Here is a 20,046-nt window from a genome sequence, read left to right as displayed (position 1 = left end):
TGTGCCAGTACCATACTGTCTTGATTACTGTAGCTTTGCAAATGAAGCAACTGACAAAGGATTAATCTCCAAAATTTACAAGCAGCTCATGCAGCTCAATAACAAAAAACAACCAACCCAATCCAAAAATGGGCAGAAGACCTAAATAGACATTTCTCCAAAGAAGACATACAGATTGCCAACAAACACATGAAAGAATGCTCAACATCATTAATCATTAGAGAAATGCAAATCAAAACTACAATGAGATATCATCTCACACCGGTCAGAATGGCCATCATCAAAAAATCTAGAAACAATAAATGCTGGAGAGGGTGTGGAGAAAAGGGAACACTCTTGCACTGTTGGTGGGAACGTAAATTGATACAGCCACTATGGAGAACAGTATGGAGGTTCCTTAAAAAACTAAAAATAGAACTACCATACGACCCAGCAGTCCCACTACTGGGCATATACCCTGAGAAAACCATAATTCAAAAAGAGTCATGTACCACAATGTTCATTGCAGCTCTATTTACAATAGCCAGGACATGGAAGCAACCTAAGTGTCCATCAACAGATGAATGGATAAAGAAGGTGTGGTACATATATACAATGGAATATTACTCAGCCATAAAAAGAAATGAAATTGAGTTATTTGTAGTGAGGTGGATGGAGTTAGAGTCTGTCATACAGAGTGAAGTAAGTCAGAAAGAGAAAAACAAATACAGTATGCTAACACATATATATGGAATCTAAGGGAAAAAAAAACCAAAAAAAAGTCATGAAGAACCTAGTGGTAAGACGGGAATAAAGACACAGACCTACTAGAGAATAGACTTGAGGATATGGGGAGGGGGAAGGGTAAGCTGTGACAAAGTGAGAGAGTGGCATGGACATATATACACTACCAAACGTAAAATAGATAGCTAGTGGGAAGCAACCGCATAGCACAGGGAGATCAGCTCCGTGCTTTGTGACCACCTAGAGGGGTGGGATAGGGAGGGTGGGAGGGAGATGCAAGAGGGAGGGGATATGGGGATATATGTATATGTATAACTGATTCACTTTGTTATAAAGCAGAAACTAACACACAATTGTAAAGCAATTATACTCCAATAAAGATGTTAAAAAAAAAAAAATAGGACCTAGGAAATACTGGAGCCAGTCTAGGAGAGGTGTCAAGGGATTTCAAGAGATTTCTTGAGCAACTGTTTCCAACCTGAGCAGGAAGCCGGAAATCTCCAAAAAGAGGTCTCCAGGGAAAACGGGCACTTAATACTTAAGTTATGAAGAGCTTGGAAATAATTGGGAATATGCTAAAGACAACTGATGGAACAAAAAAGAAATCTACTGAGAAATTCCAGGAAAAACAGAAAGCTGCACAAAAAGAACTTCAATTATAATGCACACACTGTGTGACTCAGCAATGAACACTATTTACCTGGTCATAATAATATAATTGTTGCTTACTAATTTTCAGCTGTTGGACTTAACCAACAGGCAGTTCAAGGAAGACTAAACTATGGTTTGAAAACAGAATGTAACCATTAGGAATCTTCAAAATACAAAACTAAAAGTTAGATGAACTGGATTAGGAGAAAGAGAGGAAGCCAGCTGGAGGGAAAAGTAGGGGTGTTGATAGGAAGCCAAGAAGTGTTGTCTCTAGAAGATGGAAGAGAAAAAGGTATTGTTTTAATGTAAAGTTGTAAGTATGGCTGCCCTAGTCTGTCCGGCTGCTATAACAAAACACCACAGAATGAGTGGCTTATATACAGCAGAAATTTATTTCTCACAGTTCTGGAGGCTGGAAGTCTCAGATCAGGGTACCATCCTGGTCTGGTGAGAGCCCTCTTCCAGGTTCAGAGTTCTCCCTGTATCCTCACTTGGTAGAAAGGGCTAGGGAGCTCTGTGGGATCGTTTTCGTAAGAGCAAATCCCATTCATGAGGTCTCTACTCTCATGACCTAATCACCTCCCAAAGGCCCCACCTACTAATACCATCGCCTTTGGTTAGGATTTCAACATGTGAATTTTGGGGGGACACACAGTCAGACCATAGCAATGGGTCAAGAGAGAAATTGAAAATTGGAATATAACAATTCTGGGACTTTATAACAGTAGGAGATAGAATAAATGAGCTATATCACCTGTTACAGCAGGAAATAGGTAAAGTGTAAAATTGGTACATCAAGGAATAGAAGCAGAAACGTTGTTTATACATATGATGGGAAATAACTAAAACTTTGGGGGTAGAACTGAGGATGAACATTTCAAACTACATTATTATCTTTATATTTCAAAATAATTTTAAACTTAAAGTTGTAAATAATAGTACAAATATTTCTCATGTACTTTTAATACAGCCTCCCTTAGATGTTACCATTTTACATAACCATGGCATATGATCAAAACCAGCAAGTTAACACTGATATGATACTATTAACTAAAATACAGACCCTATCTGAATTGCACCAGTTTTTCCACTTTTGTCCTTTTTCTGTCCTAGGATCGCATCCAGGATCCCATCATTCATTTATTAGTCATGCACCCTTGGTCTCCGCCAATCTGTGACAGTTCCTCAGTCTTGCCCGGTCTTTCATGACTTTGACTCTTTTAAAGAGTTATTTTGCAGAGTGTTTGGCTGGGGTTTGCCTGATGTTTTCTCATTCGTATTAGATTGAAGCTATGCATTTGGCAAGAAGATCATGAGTGATACTGTGCCCTTCTCACTGCCTCGAATTGGGGGTACCTGATATCAACATGACTTATCCCTGGTGATGTTAACCTTGATCACCTGGTTAAGGTGATGTCTGCAAGGCTTCTCCAAAGTTACTATTTTCCCCGTGGTAACTACTCTCTCCAGGGAGATACTTTAAGACTATGCAAACATCCCATTTCTCTTTAAATTTCAGCATCCATTAGTGTGAGTCGTGCCTGCAACAATTATTACTGTGATGTTTGCCTAACCAAGATTTTTAATTTCTGTCTTCCCACATTAATCCATTGGAATTCTTTTGTGAGGAGGGGCTGTCCCCTTCCACCATTGTACTTATTCAGTTATTTTTATCAGTATAGACTCATGGATATTTATTTTATTCTATGGGTTATAATGCAATACTATCATTTTCTTTCTCAATTTTTTCCACTCTCGCTGTTGAGAGCTCCTTCAGGTTGGCTTCTGGGTTCTTCTGAGGTCCCTTTATCAGGTTTTGAGAACTTATTTTCTGTAACTACAAGATGTTCCAGGCTCATCTTTTATTTTCCCTGCCCCAACGCTGGATTCAACTTTTTCTTTAAGGAGCCCTGGTTCCTTTTACTGGAGAAGGATGGATCCATCTATCTTTATATATATTATAAACCAAGATTCATTAGAATTCCTCCAAATTTAACCCACCACCATAGAGCCTCTTCTAGCCTTCTCCCTTTTTTGGTAACTTCCTTCTCACCTTGAGAAATGTAGCTTTCAACATCTATAATATATTTACTTACTTGTTCAGTTCTGGTATATACCTACAGTCCTTTCAGAATGGCTAACCCATACCACTGTGAGAAACAAGTATAGGAACCGGAGTACAAAATTTGTATATAGTTTGTCTTTAACCTTATAGTATCCAACCAAAATATTGTTCTGCAAAGTTCTTTAGGTTATTTCTTTTCTCCCTCACTGCCCTCAATGTAGTTATGTTATTTTCACCTCGGTCAGGTTCATTTTTTGCTGCCTGTATGCCACATTGGGTTCGCCCACATCCTGGTTGATTTTTAAATGTTTATTTTGGGGTGGTATGTGAAACCTTACTACGGTTCTGAGTCAGAGCTTCCAAGAAAGGTCTATTCAGAGAAGTGTGCTCTCTCCTTATCCCAATGACCCCAGTCCAATTCTTCCCTTCTTTCAACCCCTTTCCCACCTACACTCTGTAGGGCACTGTATTTCACGCAAAGTGCCATGAACTGAGTGGTTTAATACGATAGAAAGTTATCTTTTCAGTTCTGGAGGCTCCAAGTCCAAAATGGAGATGTTGGCAGGGCCGAGCTCCCTCTGAATACTTTTTGCTGCTTCTTAGCTTCGGGTGGTTTGCTGGCAATCTTTGATGCTCCTTGGCTCATAGATACATCACCCTTATCAGTGCCTTCATCTTCACATGGTGTTTTCCCTTTGTCTCTCTCTTCACATGGTCATCTTAGAAGGACACCAGTCATACTGGATTAGGGGCTCACCCTGCTCCAGCATGACCTCATCCTAACTAATTACATCTGCAATGACCCTGTTTCCAAGTAAGATCACATTCTGAGGTACTGGGGGTTAGGACTTCAACAGACCTCTTCAGGAGTGGAGGGTAATGGTGGGGGGGACCACAATTCAACTCATAATAGTAATCTATCTCTTGGTTTCTGGTTTCTCCTCATATTTTTGTATGAAAGAACAAATACATGTATATTTTTCCTATAACTCTTTTTTCTCACATGTAGGATAACATACTAAGATGCTCTTTTGCATGTTATTTTTTTCACTTAACAGTGTATCCTGGAAGTCATATCAATTTTATAGCGATCTTCCTCATTATTTTATAGAGTGCTTAGTATTCCATTTTCTAGATGAACCATAGCTTATTCAATCAATCTCCTTTGAATGAGCATTTAGACTTGTAATTACCAGCAATGCTGCAATGAGTAACCTTGTGCTTATATATTCTCACATTGTTGGAAGTGTATCTGCAGGATGTATTCCTAAAAGTGGTGTTGCTAGGTCAAACTGCTTTTGTAGTTTTGTTAGGTTATTTCCTAACTCTCTTTGCAGTTTGCATTTCCACCAGCAATGTGTGAGAATGCCTGTTTACCCAATGGACCATCATACTTTTTAATTTTCGCCAATATGATGGATGAGAACTGTATCTCATTGTTGTTTAATTTGCATCTGTGTGGATTTGAACATTTTTTTCATATGTTTGAAGAATATCTCCCCCATTTTTCTATTGGATTTTTGGTCATTTGTCCCTTTTAAAAACATCCTTATTGAGATAGAATTCATACACCATAGAATTCACCCCTTGCAACTGTGCAATTCACTGGTTTTAGTACATTCACAAACTTCGGTAACCATCAACACGATCTAAGTTTAGAACATTTTTATCACCCCCAAAAGAAACCTGGTATCTACTCTTATTCTTCCCCACTCCCCAGCCCTAGGCATCCACTAACCAACTTTGTCCCTATGGATTTGCCTATTGTAGACATTTCATATAAATGGAATCATAGAATAATGGTCTTTTGTGACTGCCTTCTTTCACTTAGCATAATGTCTTCAAGGTTTATCCATGTTGTATTCCATTGTATGAATATACCACATTTTGTTTATCCATTCATTACATGATGGTCATTTGGGCTTTTTCCACTTTTTGGCTTTTGTGAATAGTGCCATTTATTAAAATGTCCATCTTCGCCCTATGATTTGAGATGCCATCTTTAATGTCTAACTTTCCATATGTTTTTTGGTCTATTTCTGGGCATTCTATTTTACTGGTCAATGTGTCTCTTCATGTGGCACTACTACACTTTTAATTACACAGGATTTATAGTATATTTTAATATCTGGTAGGGCTAGTCATCTCTAGTAGTTGTTATTTTTCAAGGGTTTTCCTGGCTATTTATGCATTTGTTTTTTCACGTGAACTTCATTATCAACTTGCCTAAAATGCAACTTGTCAGTATTGTCATTAGCTTGTCATTAGCTTTTTAAATTAATTTAGGGAAAACGACATCTTTATAATGTTGTGTCATCCTATGCAAAAACAGGAAATGTCTTTCCGTTTGTTTAAGAATACTTTTGTGTCTGTCAGGAGTGTTAAATTATATTTTAAAGTCACTTTTCAGTTAATTTAGGGGTTGTATTGAGTTTTTAGGAATGTGATAACATGCCAAATAGAGACATATCACATTCTAGGCAGAAAAAAAGACCAGTATCTTAAATGCTAATATGACTCTTAGAGTAAGTGACATAGTAAAAGCCTGTAGCCTGATCGACTAATGTCCTTGATGAAATTTTATCAATGTCAGCTGTAGAGGGAAGCTCTGGGCAGCCAGGAAATGCCAGAAATACAGGGTTATTTTCTTTCTTGGATCTTCCTCTCAGGGCTCTGCAGGGAGCCAGATTTTTCCCACCTAAACCATAAAATTTCTTGGGAAAGATAAACAGCGTCTCCCTCTTGAAGAGGGGGAGGGGGGCTGATATAACCAATAGTCAATGATCTGAGACAAAAACTTTCCAAATAGAGTGGAGGAGAGAAAGAAAGTATGTAAGGATTTATAAGCAGGACAGCAAAGCCCTTGTAATAGAATAATCAGGCACTGGATAGACTGCAAAGAATTTACACATATCCATCCACCCTTTCTACCCTCACGCACAAACATACCCACAGAGGACAGAGAATGACAGAAGAATTGATCAAGACACAGAACAAAGATCTGAGAGGGACAGAACAGAGACCCTGGCTCTGCCACCGTAGCCAGTGAATTGTTAGCAAACCCCCTCTGTGAGAGAAGTGTCCTGTTCTAAGCCCAAAGCACCTTGATACATTAGATTTCTAATTAGTGGTAATGTTTTACTATTTAGAAAATTTTGTCCATGTCTGACGCTTGTTATTTTGAGAATATTGTTCACTACAAGTCCCACTTTAAGAACCTGATAAGGTTCTCTGAAAAAAAGGCAAAGCTCTCCCTGCCCATTAGGCCCTGACTCAGGGACAGACAGCCTGCATTTGGCTTCTCCACCCCCATCCTATCTGGAGGGAGGAGGGTGCTGGCTGGATGACTGACAGGCCCTCCACAGCTCACCTGATGCTCAGGCCTAGTGAGATTCAGGTGAGCTCATTAGTCCTGGATACAAGGGCCTGAAGTTGTGCGAAGCCTGGGTCAGGAGACCACCCAATGCGGCCGACCTCACTTCACAGATCCAGGTCTGCTCCTAATTTACTCTGTGACCAAAGCAAACCCTTGCTGTGTCTTGTTTCATCTTTCTGATCTGTCAAGTGAGAATAATGACACGTGCCCTACCTAACTTTACTGGCACTGAATGGAAGGAGACAATGAATGTGAAGATACACTAAAGAGAATTAAAAGTGCCGTCTGAAAGGAAGGGACTCCCTAGAGCGCTTCAGTGTCCTAATTAGGAAGTGAGGGGACAATAAGATAACTTCCAAACATGTTTGTCATGGATTAAAAAAAATACCCACTCACTTAGTGGCTGAGTCACTATTCTAACCACGGTTGTATGTATGTTAGATCATTTGAAAAGGGGTGAGTAATCTGCGTTCCACAGCTGAAAAGACTTCCAAGCTCCCATAACCTGGCAAACAGACTTCAGAATGAGGCCATCCCCTCATTGCTGGCAGGGGACGCCGAGAAGATGGAGGAGGAGGTTGAGTCAGAGGGAAAAAGTTATTGTCACTCTGGAAAAGAGTCTGTAGACACCTGGAGAAGGAGTATCTGTTATGTTTAACTAGGAACCAATATAATCAAAGAAAGCCCCACATTTATGTCTGTCCCTTTTGGTGTGAGCATATTTGTTCTCTGGGTTCACGCCCATGAATCGTAAGCACCTTCTGAGTAACTCAATACTTGGAAGTATTCTGCGGTGTAGAGATTTGTGAAACGCTTCTCCTACACAAAAGTCCCGAGCGCGATCTCAGGCAGAGGAAGTACTTCAAGCCGTGGCCCTGCTGCGGCAGACAACGCGGCTGCCCGCCCGGGGACCCCGCCCGGGCCGCGTCTCCCGGACTCAGATCCACTTCAGGTCAACAGCCCAGAAGGACACGGCCAGACCGTGAATATCGGCCTCTTCGGACCCCAGCCTCCCGTTTCAGGGCTTTTCCACCCCAAGCGAGGCGTCCCTTTTTCTAACCTCTATCACTACTGAACAGGCCTTACCTTAGTCACTTATACTTTACTACGAACACATTTGGGTTCAGGAAACATTTGTCCTTTGTGTTATAATTCAGTCTTTTAAGTATGGAAGTGAAAGGTCTTAGGCGCTATTAGAATAATTTCAGCCGTCAGCAAATGGGTGCGGGGAGGCTGGCGGAGGCACATTCAATTGCCCTGGAATCTCACCCCTCCCGCAGGGGAGGCCAGTCCCGAGAGGGAGCTGAATGTACGCATCTGGGGGGCTTCGGGGTCACTTGCGTCATGGGGCACAAGGGTAGACGGGAGGGCTTGCTTCCTCCCTTCAGGGCCGCCGTCTTACCTGCTCTCCGTCCTGGAGCTGCCAGGGCCTCTGCAGGTCGCCGCTGTGACCCCACGGCCCGCTCACGGGTCCCTCCCGCTCCTCGGGCGCTCCTTCCTCTCCCCCGACACCTCCCGCACGTCTCACGTCTCCCGTGCTCACTGCGGCGCCCTCCTCAGGCCCGCCCGGCCTGTTTCAGCTTCTCTCCCGCCCACGCTTCCCCCGGGGGCATCCCAGGTTGTTCCCATCAGCGATGATGCCCGCAGGTGCCGGGGCTCCAGGGAAGAGGACTGGGCGGGGCCTCGGGTGGAAGCGGGCGAAGTGAAATGGGGCCTGGCTCGGGGGACAATTGGGAGCCCAGGTCATCAACCGGCATCAGGCTCAGGTGCCCGAATGTAGGCGGAGGTGGGAAGGTCAGCACCAAGTGGAGAAAACTGTTGGCATTAATTACAGGTCCTGGAATACCTAATAAAGAGCAAAGAAAAACCTAAAAGCTTGGTTTTGGCTGGAAATACACTACCAATTGTATTGTTTATAAACGTCCCCCAATCGCCACTTGTTCTATTAAATACAAAGTATAATAAAATTAACTTATCAGAAGTGATGTTTGATAATTTGGATCAGCTTTCTTAGTTGGCGGCCCATGTAATACAATCCCCTCATGGGCTCACAACTATTTGCTGACAACCTCCAAATCTTCACCCACCTTTAGATCCACAGCTGCCTATCAGAAGCCTCCCCTCTGATGTCACCCCGTGGAAAGTCCACAGTCCTTTCTGTTTCGGCGGCGGCGGTGTCAACACCAGCACCCATCCAGGTGCCCCCATCTGGGTGTCGGGGTAGGTGTCAGCCCAGACTCCTGTCTTCGCCCCTCTTGCTCCCCCCTGCCCAACAGCTGCACCTCTCTCCATATGACATCTCAACCCTGGCTTCAGACGCGCTACCATTTCTCACCTTCGTCCTTGGAACACTCTCCACATTAGCACCTGCCCCCAGACCTGCTACCCTTAAATAGGCAGAACGAGCTTTCTAAGGTTCATACCAAAGCATACACTTTTTGGCATGTAACTCTTGAATAGCTTCACCATTGTTGATGAGATTCCTCAGCATCGAACATAAGTCCTTTCATGATCAAACCCCTACTTTTCCCCCAGCCCAATATAATCTCTGTTATCTCACCCGCTGGGAGTAACTCATAATTATCTCTGGTGGGTCTCTTGTTTTACTTCACTCTTTCTTTTTCATGGGCCACACGCACTGCTGAAAATGAGAGGGCTGGTTCCAGTTCAAAGCCTTTCGCAGGTCTGAGCGCTCAGCCAGAAGTTCTGCATCTGTAGTCTATTAGCTCTCCTGATCGCATTTTGTTATTCTCCTTGCAGCAGAAAAAACAAACAGCTGTGTCTCCCACAGTCTCTACCTTCCTCCCAACATCGAAGAGGCTCTCCCCCAGGTGACCCCCTGCGACCCCGTGGAGTTCCTTCCTCTGCGGTGGCCTTACCCTCCCAGTTGTCCAGTCTTATCGCCACCCTCCTGTTTCTGACAGTTTCTGATAAATCGCCCCATTCCCCATCCCCCTCACCCAGTTCTGTGATGATCTTCCAAGGTCCTAGATCCGGCGCTTCACACTGGATGCTGGTTGCCAGCGATTCCCACATGTTTGCTTCTGCCCGCATTATATGACGTTCAACGTGGGACACCTTCAGCATCACTGGCTGGGGCAACCTCAGCTCTAAGGAGGAGGGTTGCAGGTGTGATTTGGGGATTTGGCTTATCTCCCCATAATCTGCATTAGATCCCTAGCAAACAGAATCCGTGTGGAGACAGTGTGTTCACAGTGCAAAAATAGCTCCCCTTGCAACCAGACTGCCAACCTTAAGCTCCTAAAAGTAAAATTTGGAATCACCACAGACCGGCTCTCTGCAATGTTGCTTAGTTTTTGACATTGGGCTCTCTTGGAGAAATTTCTTCCAAGACTCTGGAGTTGCCTGGAGGAAGCAAGCTAATTTTGCACCTTCCCAGGTTAGCCACTCATAGCTGCTTCTTCATTCCCTTTTGTGGTGTCTAAGCATGACCCAGGCCCATTGATTCCAGTGCTGTCCAATATGTAGCGCCAGCCCCCTGTGGCTATTTGAAATGTGGCCGTTCTGAACTGAGATGTGCTGGAAGCATAAAATACACACTGCATATTGAAGACTTAGCATCAGATAATGAAAAACATCATTAAAAATTTTACATTAATTACATGTTGAAATGTTAAATTTTAGATATACTTCATTAAATACAACATTATTACTACTAAATTCATTTATCTCTTTTTACTCTTTAAAATGTGCTACTAGAAAATTTAAAATTACATGTCACCTGCATTATATTTCTGTTGGACAATGCTGGACTAGACCTTGGCTCAGTCTTAAATGTCTTAATATACCTTCCAAAGGCTTGCAGTATGTGCTATGTGTTCCTTCTTCCCCACCCCTGGCAATGCTTAAATGAGTAATTAGATGTCTTGATGATAAACCCCAAATTCCTATCCACATTGTCCCCAGATGGCAATGGGGGAAAGTATGTAAACTGACTCATAGGGGCAACCACAGATATTCAGAGTTCTGGTAGTAACTGAGTTAACAGAGCTTTCTTTTTTTCCCTTCTCACACTTCTTTTGAAGATGTAGACAAGGATAAAACATTACTGAATTCCTTGTAGCTTAAAACCACACAACATCAACATTTTTCCACAAGCATTACAACATTACAACACATAGCAATACTGAAAAAGCAAAGCTAGTTGGCTACTCCCCCTTTATCATTGAGCATTTGGTCATCCCGTTGGAGCTATTTCATTGTCTTCAAGTCTGGAAGTTTATCCTTGGGCTAATGCACAGTGACTGAGTATTAACCATGTCATTGATCTGGATCGTGTTTTCGAGTCTAGCATCCATGAAAATCCTGTTTGTTTAAACAGATTATCCTTAGCTCACTGTGTTCATTACCTCTTACTGATTGGAGAGAATATGCTTGAGTTTCTCATGTATAAAATATATGTGTTAAAGAAAAACAACTCTTAGGAAGGTATGGGGTTTGCCTTGATAGTAATTATTTTTCATAAGAGAACTTAAATCAGGATCTGAACAATGAATTGAGCATCCTCAACAGCCTACAGTTATGGCTTTAATCTCTGGTTACCTTCCCAAGGAGAACACCCTGCTCCAGAGTTGCGTGCTCGCTCAGGGCCTCCAGAGGCCCTCCCCGCCCCTCCCCTTCTCTCTGGAGACTGAGAGCCAGCAAATGATCAGCAACTCCGGGCTGTGAATGGCTTTCTTTGCTTTCGGCTCTGTTTTGATTTGCACCCACGTCATTATCCTGAACATAACTTCATTGGAAGGAATACCAATCTTTCAAACAAATAAAAAGAGCAGCGATGATCTAGTTCTCTTTCTATAATAAGGGAGCTTCGAAGGATGAGTTGAATCTAATTTCAGGCCAATTCAACCTTGATGCCACGGAGAAAACCACAAACCTGAGTAGTGATTCGTGAATTCACAGCTGCTGAAGATGAATCCACCGGCTGATAGTACCATTCATTTATCAGGCTTTTCATTGGCAAAGAATGGAACCCTGAACCACGAAATATAAAATTGGATACATTTAAGTGTTTTTTCAAGCCGCATCTCCATAACCCTTTGCCACCCTTTACTTTTAGGTTCTGTGGGAAGTGGAATTTCTACAAATGGCCCAAAAGCTCAAGGCCCCAATACCTGCAATCCGTGAATGTGATAAGATCTCACTCCCGCGACTGTGTTATGCCTACAGCACAGTCGACTTCAAAAGGGGAGATGACAGAGGTGGGACTGGTCAAGTGAGCCTTGGAAAGTGAGAATTTTCTCCACCTGGTGGCAGAAGAGGATGGCAAAAGGAGGCATCAGGGAGGTTCTAAGCATGAAAAGGATTCCACACACCATTGCTGGCCTGGAGCTGGAGCGGCCAAGTGATGAGAAATGTATGTGGCCTGTAGAAGCTTAGACTGGTCCCCAGATGACAGCCAGCAAGAAAATGGGGACCTCAGAACTCTAGCCACAAGGAACTGGATTCTGTCAACAACTGAAGAATCACTGAAGCAGGTAAGAGTTTGGTTGGTTGACACCTTGGTTTTGGCCTGTGAGGCCCTAAGTAGAGAAGCCAGCTGAGCCCATGTGGATTTCTTTTTTTTTTAATTTTTAAATTAATTTTATTCAAGTAGAGTTGATTTACAATGTTCTGTTAATTACTGCTAAACAGCAAAGTGATTCAGTTATACATATACATACACTCTTTTTCACATTGTTTTCCATTATGATTCATCATAGGATATTGAATATAGTTCCCTGTGCTATACAGTAGGACCTTGTTGTTTATCCATTCTATATATAATAGTTTGCATCTGCGAATCCCAAATTCCCAATCCATCCCTCCCCCACCTACCCCTTGGCAACCACAAGTCTGTTCTCTATGTCTGTGAGTCTGTTTCTGTTTCATAGATAAGTCCATTTGTGTCATATTTTAGATTCCATGTGGAGTTACTGACTGACTGAACTGTGAGATGATAAATGGGTGTTGATTTGAGCTGCTAGCTTTGTGGTCATTTGTTATGCAGCAATAGAAAATGAATACACCTTGGTAATTTGCTGATTGGATTCTATAGCTTTCTTTTTTTTTGTTGTGGTTCATAATCCACTGAGTTTATATGCTGTGTGGCCTCAGGTGAATTACTTGTCCTTTTTGAGCCTATAAAACCTGCCTCACTGAGTTTTTATGAAGATTAAATGGGACCCACGTAAAGTGTTTACTGCAGACCCTGGTGCTCTACAGGATCTCCGTCAAGCTCCTTCTCTGCATGTGTATTTTCACAGTTCCCATCATCGCCCTAAACACAGGGCCTCCTGCATATTACTGCACAGGGTCAGGGACGCTGTAGGTGCTCGATACATGTGCACTGGGTCTATACACAAACAATACTCATATTGTATTTATGTGTTGGAAAATGAACATATTAAAAATGTATACAAAGAAGTCCCTGTTTTCCAGCTGCCCAAGTTTGTAGGCGAGAATTATGTAAACAAAGCATAGCAATACGATCCCATTCATGCTACTAGGTACCAAATGCTAGGCCACAGCACCCTTCCACTGCTCCAAGAGGAGGAGTGATTTTGCAAGTGGACATAAGCAGGTGCAGAGAAGTTTTCAGTGATTAGGGACTGGAGGGAGGCCTGGTTTGGGTGGAGGGCAGGGTGCCTGAGTGGGGTATGATGGAAGGTGGAACTCATGCATTAAGCTGGGGACAGACTGCATTTCACGCCAACGGGTTTGGGCTTCTTCCTTCTGGCTCTGGGGAGCTTTCAGAGCGTTTTTGGCGGAGTAACCTGATCAGATTTGTATATGAGAAAGGAAACACTGGTGTGGGATGGACGGACTGCATAGGATGGATTGCAGAAGAAGAGACTGGCGGAACCGAAACAGGCCGCTAATTTACCGATATTCTTTAACGCTCAAGAAAAATACACACAAATCTACTGAAGCCCACTATTCAGAGTGAGGTCCTGCGATTCTAACACTTAGTATAATATCCTTTATAAAAAGGAATGTGCCTGCCCTGCTGGACAGCAAAGCAAGGACTTCCTGTATGGGGAGGCACGGTGCCGGCTAGCTACTGCCCGAGCTGGTGAGCACTGGAAGGGTGGAAGCGGGGAAGGCAGGCGTCTGGACCCCACAGATTACAACTACAGTCTGGATTTTGGCAGAAACAGGGCTGGAACAGCACCTTCCTAGGGCTGACTGGGGGTGAGGGTGTTGGATTCCCTTCTAACTGGGAAACTTCCAGGAGTTCAGAGGAAGGATGAAAAGATACTTACTTCTGAAGTAACACTTGGGAATTCCTTTTCACATAGAAACAATGTTATAAATAGGTTCCGTGGCTGGCCTCTGGAATGAACAACAGCAAGTCTGAAATCCAGTCCATTTTTAACTTTATAATTATATCATCTTCTGGATAATTTACTAACAACCAGATTTTGGGAACAGGACCTGTTTGTAAAATGGAGATTCTCTGTGGTTAAGAGTTTATAATCATGCTAGGTAACCTGCTATAAATTCAAGGTTGTCTTGAGAATTCCACGTGTTGCTGCAGAGAACTAGATGAGGAGCTATTGGCCAAGGATAATGGCTAGGAAACATTTCTATCTGAAAATGAATCACAGTTTCTGTTTTTACTAGAATAGAACTTTATTTGTGGCATCAAGATTTTAAAAAATGGTTTTATATTTTAAAGTATGCAATAAATTTTGATACATTAATCTTGATATCTTTTTCCCATATGAGAAGATTTTAAACAACAATGTCAAGTGGCTTATAATCCAAACGAATTGTTTAACTTGATAATTCTCTGGAATAATTTCAGCATTATAAATAAAAAATGAAAACAAATAACCATTTAAATTAGGATGAAATGCATTTGTAGCACAATTTTATGTCTGTTAAAATTTGTTTGATTACAGAGAAAATAATAGGCTAAAACTATGTGCTTATAATTCTAAAAAAAACCCGACGTCCTTGCTTTACATAAATGACCCTATTTACTTCCAGCCGTAGAATGCATTTGAGAAACTTTGCTATCTGGGATGAGGGGCTGTGTTGCTTGATACAGGTTCCTTTTGGACCATCAGTGCACACATGGGAGGTGATGGTCTGTGGCTGGGGGCTGGTGGGAGTGTCTGGTCTCTTTAACACCCTGTTTTATCTGAGTCACAGAATCATCCAAGTGAATGAGTCGGACGAAAAGCAAGCTTTATATTTTCTCAGGCTCTGATATCTGCTGTATTTCACAGAAGCGATATTTAAACAGTCATGTGGTAAAATCTTGTTTTAACAAAAATAGTTTTCACATTCAGTTCTACATAATGAGAACATTCCAAAATGCATTGGCCCATATTAATACTACTTTGCTCATGTGGAGAAAATGAATTCTGATGGTAAGATCCAAGTACAGATAAACATGCATATGTATATCTGTATATATTCAATATCAGAGATGTTCCTACTTCCTTGTCTGTCAGCAGTCATTTTATTTTTAAATGAAGAGATTTTTCTTTGGGAGTGTAGTTCGTGTTCACACCTGATTTGACAAAATCTGATGGTCAGCACAAAGCACCTCCTGATCGTATGATACTTTACAAAGCATCTTTCTGGAATTTACGATAATCTTACATGACAATGAGAGTGCGCATGATTATTTTCCTTTGACAGGTGAAGAACCAGGAGCCCAGAGAGGTGAAGTATGCTGCTTCAGTTTAAACATTTGGTAAGTGATAAAATTAGGGCTACACCTGGTGGTCTCCCCTGAATGCTAGTTAGCAAGGTGAAGATAAGACACAGGGTACACAGATCTGTGAATTACTCTCCCTAAGCTGAGTTGCTGATGTGCTGTTTGGAAAGTGGTTTTGCCTCTGTCACATGGGAGATCCCTACCAGGTGCTGAATGGTACCCATTGTGTTAGACCCCAACAAACTTTAACCAAGAGCCAGATGCACTTCTTACAACTCTCAGAATATGCATATATATATATATATATATGTATGTATTTAAGAAGATTAATAACATATATTTACAATTACCCCTAAATCACAAAGATACCATATTGAGAAATAGCTTTATCTTTTTGCAAGAGCATTTTCTATATAATCATTCCAATGTAGGTATAAAATATATAAATACAGTCTTGGCACACTTATGTTTGCAGGTGCACTGGAACACTTTCCCTTTTGCCTTATTCTGCTCACCCTGACTTTTGATTGTTTGAAAATTCCTTTACACATCTCTAAGTTCCTTGAGGATGGGGACTCAGCTAGATCTCTTTGAAGCTGACAACCTTTACCCCAGGGCCTAGACAGAGCTATGCACCTCGCAGGCATTCAGTAAACCTTCACTGAATGCATGCACAGGATTTTTATGTACTTCAGTTTGGCTAAAGTCGGAGTCTATCTGTAGCATTTTGCCTAAAGAGTTTTGGATTTATAGCAAAACATTTTCATAGTAAACAGGTTTTTAAAAAAGCATAAGAAATAGGGTAATTTAATACAAATTATGCATTATAACTATTCTTTGGTTATTTTTAACAAATTATTTGGTTTTTTTTGACTAAAGTGAAATACTAAAAATATAAAAATGCAACTGCAGAGATTAGCTTAATCTGTAAACATAATAAACCCTGTAAACATATATTTACTACATAATTGTGCAAGAGTAAAGAATGACTAGTAAAGGCAAGTGTTATACATTTAACTTAGTTCTTCAAGGCTTATTTAGGAATACTGCTTTGTCAAGCTTTAGTTTGAAGAAGGAATTCTTTTAACTAAACTAACACAGTAAAGAGTGATGATTCTACCAATGAACCATAAGGATGTACAGGCAAGAGGGAGGCGTTAATACCTTTAACCCTTCGCAAATTTGAATTTGCTTCACGTCTTATGAACCACCTTGCTTAGTAAAACCGCATATTAACAAAAGCCAAATGCTTTTTAAAACGAAGAAGTAAACAGCTTTTTGCAAGTGAATCAGTTGACTAAAAATATAGGTAACATACTTTCTAAGATTTTTCCAAAAATCTGGGCAGTAACGTGCAGTAGGCAGGTCTACAAAATAATAACTAGCTGCAGGCAGCACTGAGTATATTGTAGTGTACTCAATATTAAAGTTTTTTTCCCCAATTTCAGTTTCCTTCTCAAAAAGCATCAAACTTTTCACACATGACACTTATCACAAATATTTCACAGTTATAATTTCAGTAGTTTAAGAAACTGCCTGGCAAATACTGTAAAAGAGGTAAATATCAAGGACAAAACTCACGATTTCAGGCACACAGGACTTATATCCTAGAGGGTGAATTCAAGGTAGAACAAAACAACTGCGTAAAAGCAACACCTTATATAAGTGAATGAAATAATGGAAAAGTTGTCATACTACTTCTTCTAATTCTTTGACGTGATTTTCTCCAATATCTGGGAAGCATCAATGGCCAAGGGTTAGTAGTTCCCTGGAAAATTTTAAGTCAAGATTTTGCTTATAAAAAAGCGGGAGTAAAACACCATAGATTGTTACTTGTAATCTAATCAACGCCATCAAAACCCTGAGTGTTCTCAATGGCCATCTGAAGTTTATCCCATAATTCTTCAAATGACTCATACGGTGGCAAGTCCAAGCGATTAAAGCTGAAAGAACAGAGAGGGGCTGGTTATTGAAGACACTACAAAGCGAGTTCCCAGGGCAAACTATTCATGGTGCAGCTATGCATGCTATGTTTCAACCACACGAAAAGACCTTTTCTCCTCAGGGAGAAGGAATGTTTAGGATGGAATTCTAGGTGTGGACTCTCCCCATGAATTCTTGGTGGTGACCTCTCACCTCCACCCTGATCTCCAAATGTCTGGGCTCCTGTCATTTGAATCTTCAAAACGGAATGTTCTAGTCCTTCTTGGGATGGCTCATCATTCATGTGATGGAAGCAAGATATGGTCAACAGTTTACCTTTTTTTTTTTTTTTTGGCTGTACCGTGTGGCATCTGGGATCTTAGTTCCCTGACCAGGGATTGAACCCGTGCCCCCTGCACTGGAAGCACCGAATCTTAACCACTGGACCGCCAGGGATGTCCCCTGGTCAAAAGTTTAGATGGGTCTCTCCAATGTTCAGCTACCTGGTCTTCAGGCCTGCCCAGTAAAGAAACAGCTGTTCCTGGGTTGGTGTCGCTGTCTCCCGGTCCTCCTCCTCCTCTCCTCTCCCCCCTCCCCCTCCATATCTGCCACCAACACAGCACAGAGGGAACTAGACCTTCCATACCCAGAATGTTAGAGGGCCTTCTGTCTCTGGGGACTTGTTCTCTAGGTTCAGAGAAACTGCTTACCACGTATGAGCTCTTGGCAGCTTCTCAGGGGTGCCCCACTGCTCAACTGTAAATGACTGTGGTCCGTTTGAGCCTACAAGGAAGAAGAGTTGCTTTGGTTTCAATTAGTCTTACAGGAATTTCTGGGCATTTCACAACTCACTTTTGCCAATGCAGAACTTAAACACACAGAGAACATCTAGTTTCTTTAAACTCAAAAGAAATAATATTGTCCTGGGCCTGATGACTTTACTGTCCAGCCATGAAACGAAGACTCCTCTTCTATCAGTGCATTTGGGACCACAGTATCACTCTGCCCTGGGGCAGGGGGTGGGGGTTGTGTGTCTGACGGGACTTTTGCTGTTTCCTAGCCCTGCATTTCCATATACTGCCTCTGTCATAGGTACATAGAAAATGTGCGTTTTTGAGTCCCACTGAAAACAGCTTTTTCTGATTATTTTGTCTCTATTGCTTTATTTTTTTTTGCAGTGAGATTATATAATGAAAGATGTAAAAATCACCTGAAATTCCACCATTAAATCTGAGTAAACATCCTATCATGAATCTTTTTGTGCATGTGCATCTATATAGGATTTTATGTGCATGGGATCATGTTATACATGCTACATTTTCCTCTTATTATGCACATTCTTAGAAACTTTTTTTTTTCCTTTGGAGTTTTTGCTTAGTTCTTCCTCCTCCAATTCTCAACATCCTCCAACCTCCCAGGTCATCAATGCTGACAACACGATGAGACACCTTCCATACTTCTCTCCATGTCTTAGACTCATATCCAAATATGTGTGTGTGAGGATAATTGTCAGAAGCAGCACTAAAAATACCTAAATTTTCCATATTACTCTTTTCTCGAAAAGCATTGCTTTTCACACATCACCCATCACAATTATCCATACAGTTAAAATTTCAGTACTTTTGTCACTGTGTTTTCCATAGCATGGAATCATATTTCCCTTCCTCTTGATTCTCTCACCTAAACAATCCATCCGGAAAACTTCCTGTAAGTCAACCAATATCAATGTAACATACTTTTGCGTGGAAGTTCGCACTTGGCTTCCCGAGGCACCCCTTTCCCCTTCGCGAGTAGAGCCTGGGTACAGAATGTCACCATCCTTTGCCTGATTTCACCAAACAAGCCTTCTGACAGGTCTCCCATCATCTAGCTTTCTCCTGGCTTCAGTCCATCTTCTCCAGGATGACCCAGGATCTTGGTGCTCCGGCCAGGTGTCAGGCCTGAGCCTCTGAGGTGGGAGAGCCGAGTTCAGGACATTGGTCCACAAGAGACCTTCCGGCCCCTCGTAATATCAATTGGTGAGAGCTCTCCCAGAGATCTCTATCTCAACGCTAAGACCCAGCTCCCCTCAACAACCAGCAAGCTCCAGTGCTGGACACCCCAAGCCAAACAACTAGCAAGACAGGAACACAACCCCACCCATTACCAGAGAGGCTGCCTAAAATCACAATAAGTTCACAGACACCCCAAAACACACCACTGGATGTGGTCCTGCCCACCAGAAAGACAAGATCCAGCCTCATCCACCAGAACACAGGCACCAGTCCCCTCCACCAGGAAGCCTACACAACCCACTGAACCAACCTTACCCACTGGGGTCAGACACCAAAAACAATGGGAACTATGAACCTGCAGCCTGTGAACCCCAAACACAGTAAGTTAAGCAAAATGAGAAGACAGAGAAATACACAGCAGATGAAGGAGCAAGGTAAAAACCCACCAGACCAAACAAATGAAGAGGAAATAGGCGTCTACCCGAAAAAGAATTCAGAGTAATGAAAGTAAAGATGATCCAAAACCTTGGGAATAGAATGGAGAAAATACAAGAAACGTTTAACAAGGACCTAGAAGAACTAAAGAGCAAACAAACAATGATGAACAACACAACAAATGAAATTAAAAATTCTCTAGAAG

The 20,046-nt window shown here is 41.9% G+C and overlaps 1 protein-coding gene across 6 annotated transcripts in view; it reads right to left on the bottom strand.

Annotated features, from left to right (window-relative positions):
* Positions 1-8,343: 8,343 nt before the first annotated feature.
* Positions 8,344-20,046, bottom strand: part of NEDD4 (NEDD4 E3 ubiquitin protein ligase) — a 153,311-nt gene continuing 141,608 nt past the window's right edge. For 2 of the 6 annotated variants that reach the window (XM_057542378.1, XM_057542377.1), the window contains 7 exons: positions 18,123-18,195; positions 14,081-17,432; positions 11,951-12,082; positions 11,713-11,810; positions 9,776-9,925; positions 9,376-9,568; positions 8,385-8,661 (listed from right to left, as the gene is read on the bottom strand). In XM_057542378.1, coding sequence (XP_057398361.1) covers positions 17,330-17,432; positions 18,123-18,195 — 176 coding nt within the window. In that variant the 3' untranslated portion in view covers positions 8,385-8,661; positions 9,376-9,568; positions 9,776-9,925; ... (1 more) ...; positions 11,951-12,082; positions 14,081-17,329. Of the gene's footprint in view, positions 8,662-8,723; positions 9,569-9,775; positions 9,926-10,084; positions 10,356-11,712; positions 11,811-11,950; positions 12,083-12,311; positions 17,433-18,122; positions 18,196-20,046 lie in introns of those variants that run through there. The other 4 variants (XM_057542373.1, XM_057542374.1, XM_007194931.2 and 1 more) reach the window with 4 other exon arrangements.

The sequence above is a fragment of the Balaenoptera acutorostrata genome, chromosome 3 (assembly GCF_949987535.1).
Source record: "Balaenoptera acutorostrata chromosome 3, mBalAcu1.1, whole genome shotgun sequence".
In the NCBI taxonomy this organism is placed as follows: domain Eukaryota; kingdom Metazoa; phylum Chordata; class Mammalia; order Artiodactyla; family Balaenopteridae; genus Balaenoptera; species Balaenoptera acutorostrata.
Note: the sequence above shows the minus strand (reverse complement) of the source record. Positions and strands in the feature narration are given on the sequence as shown.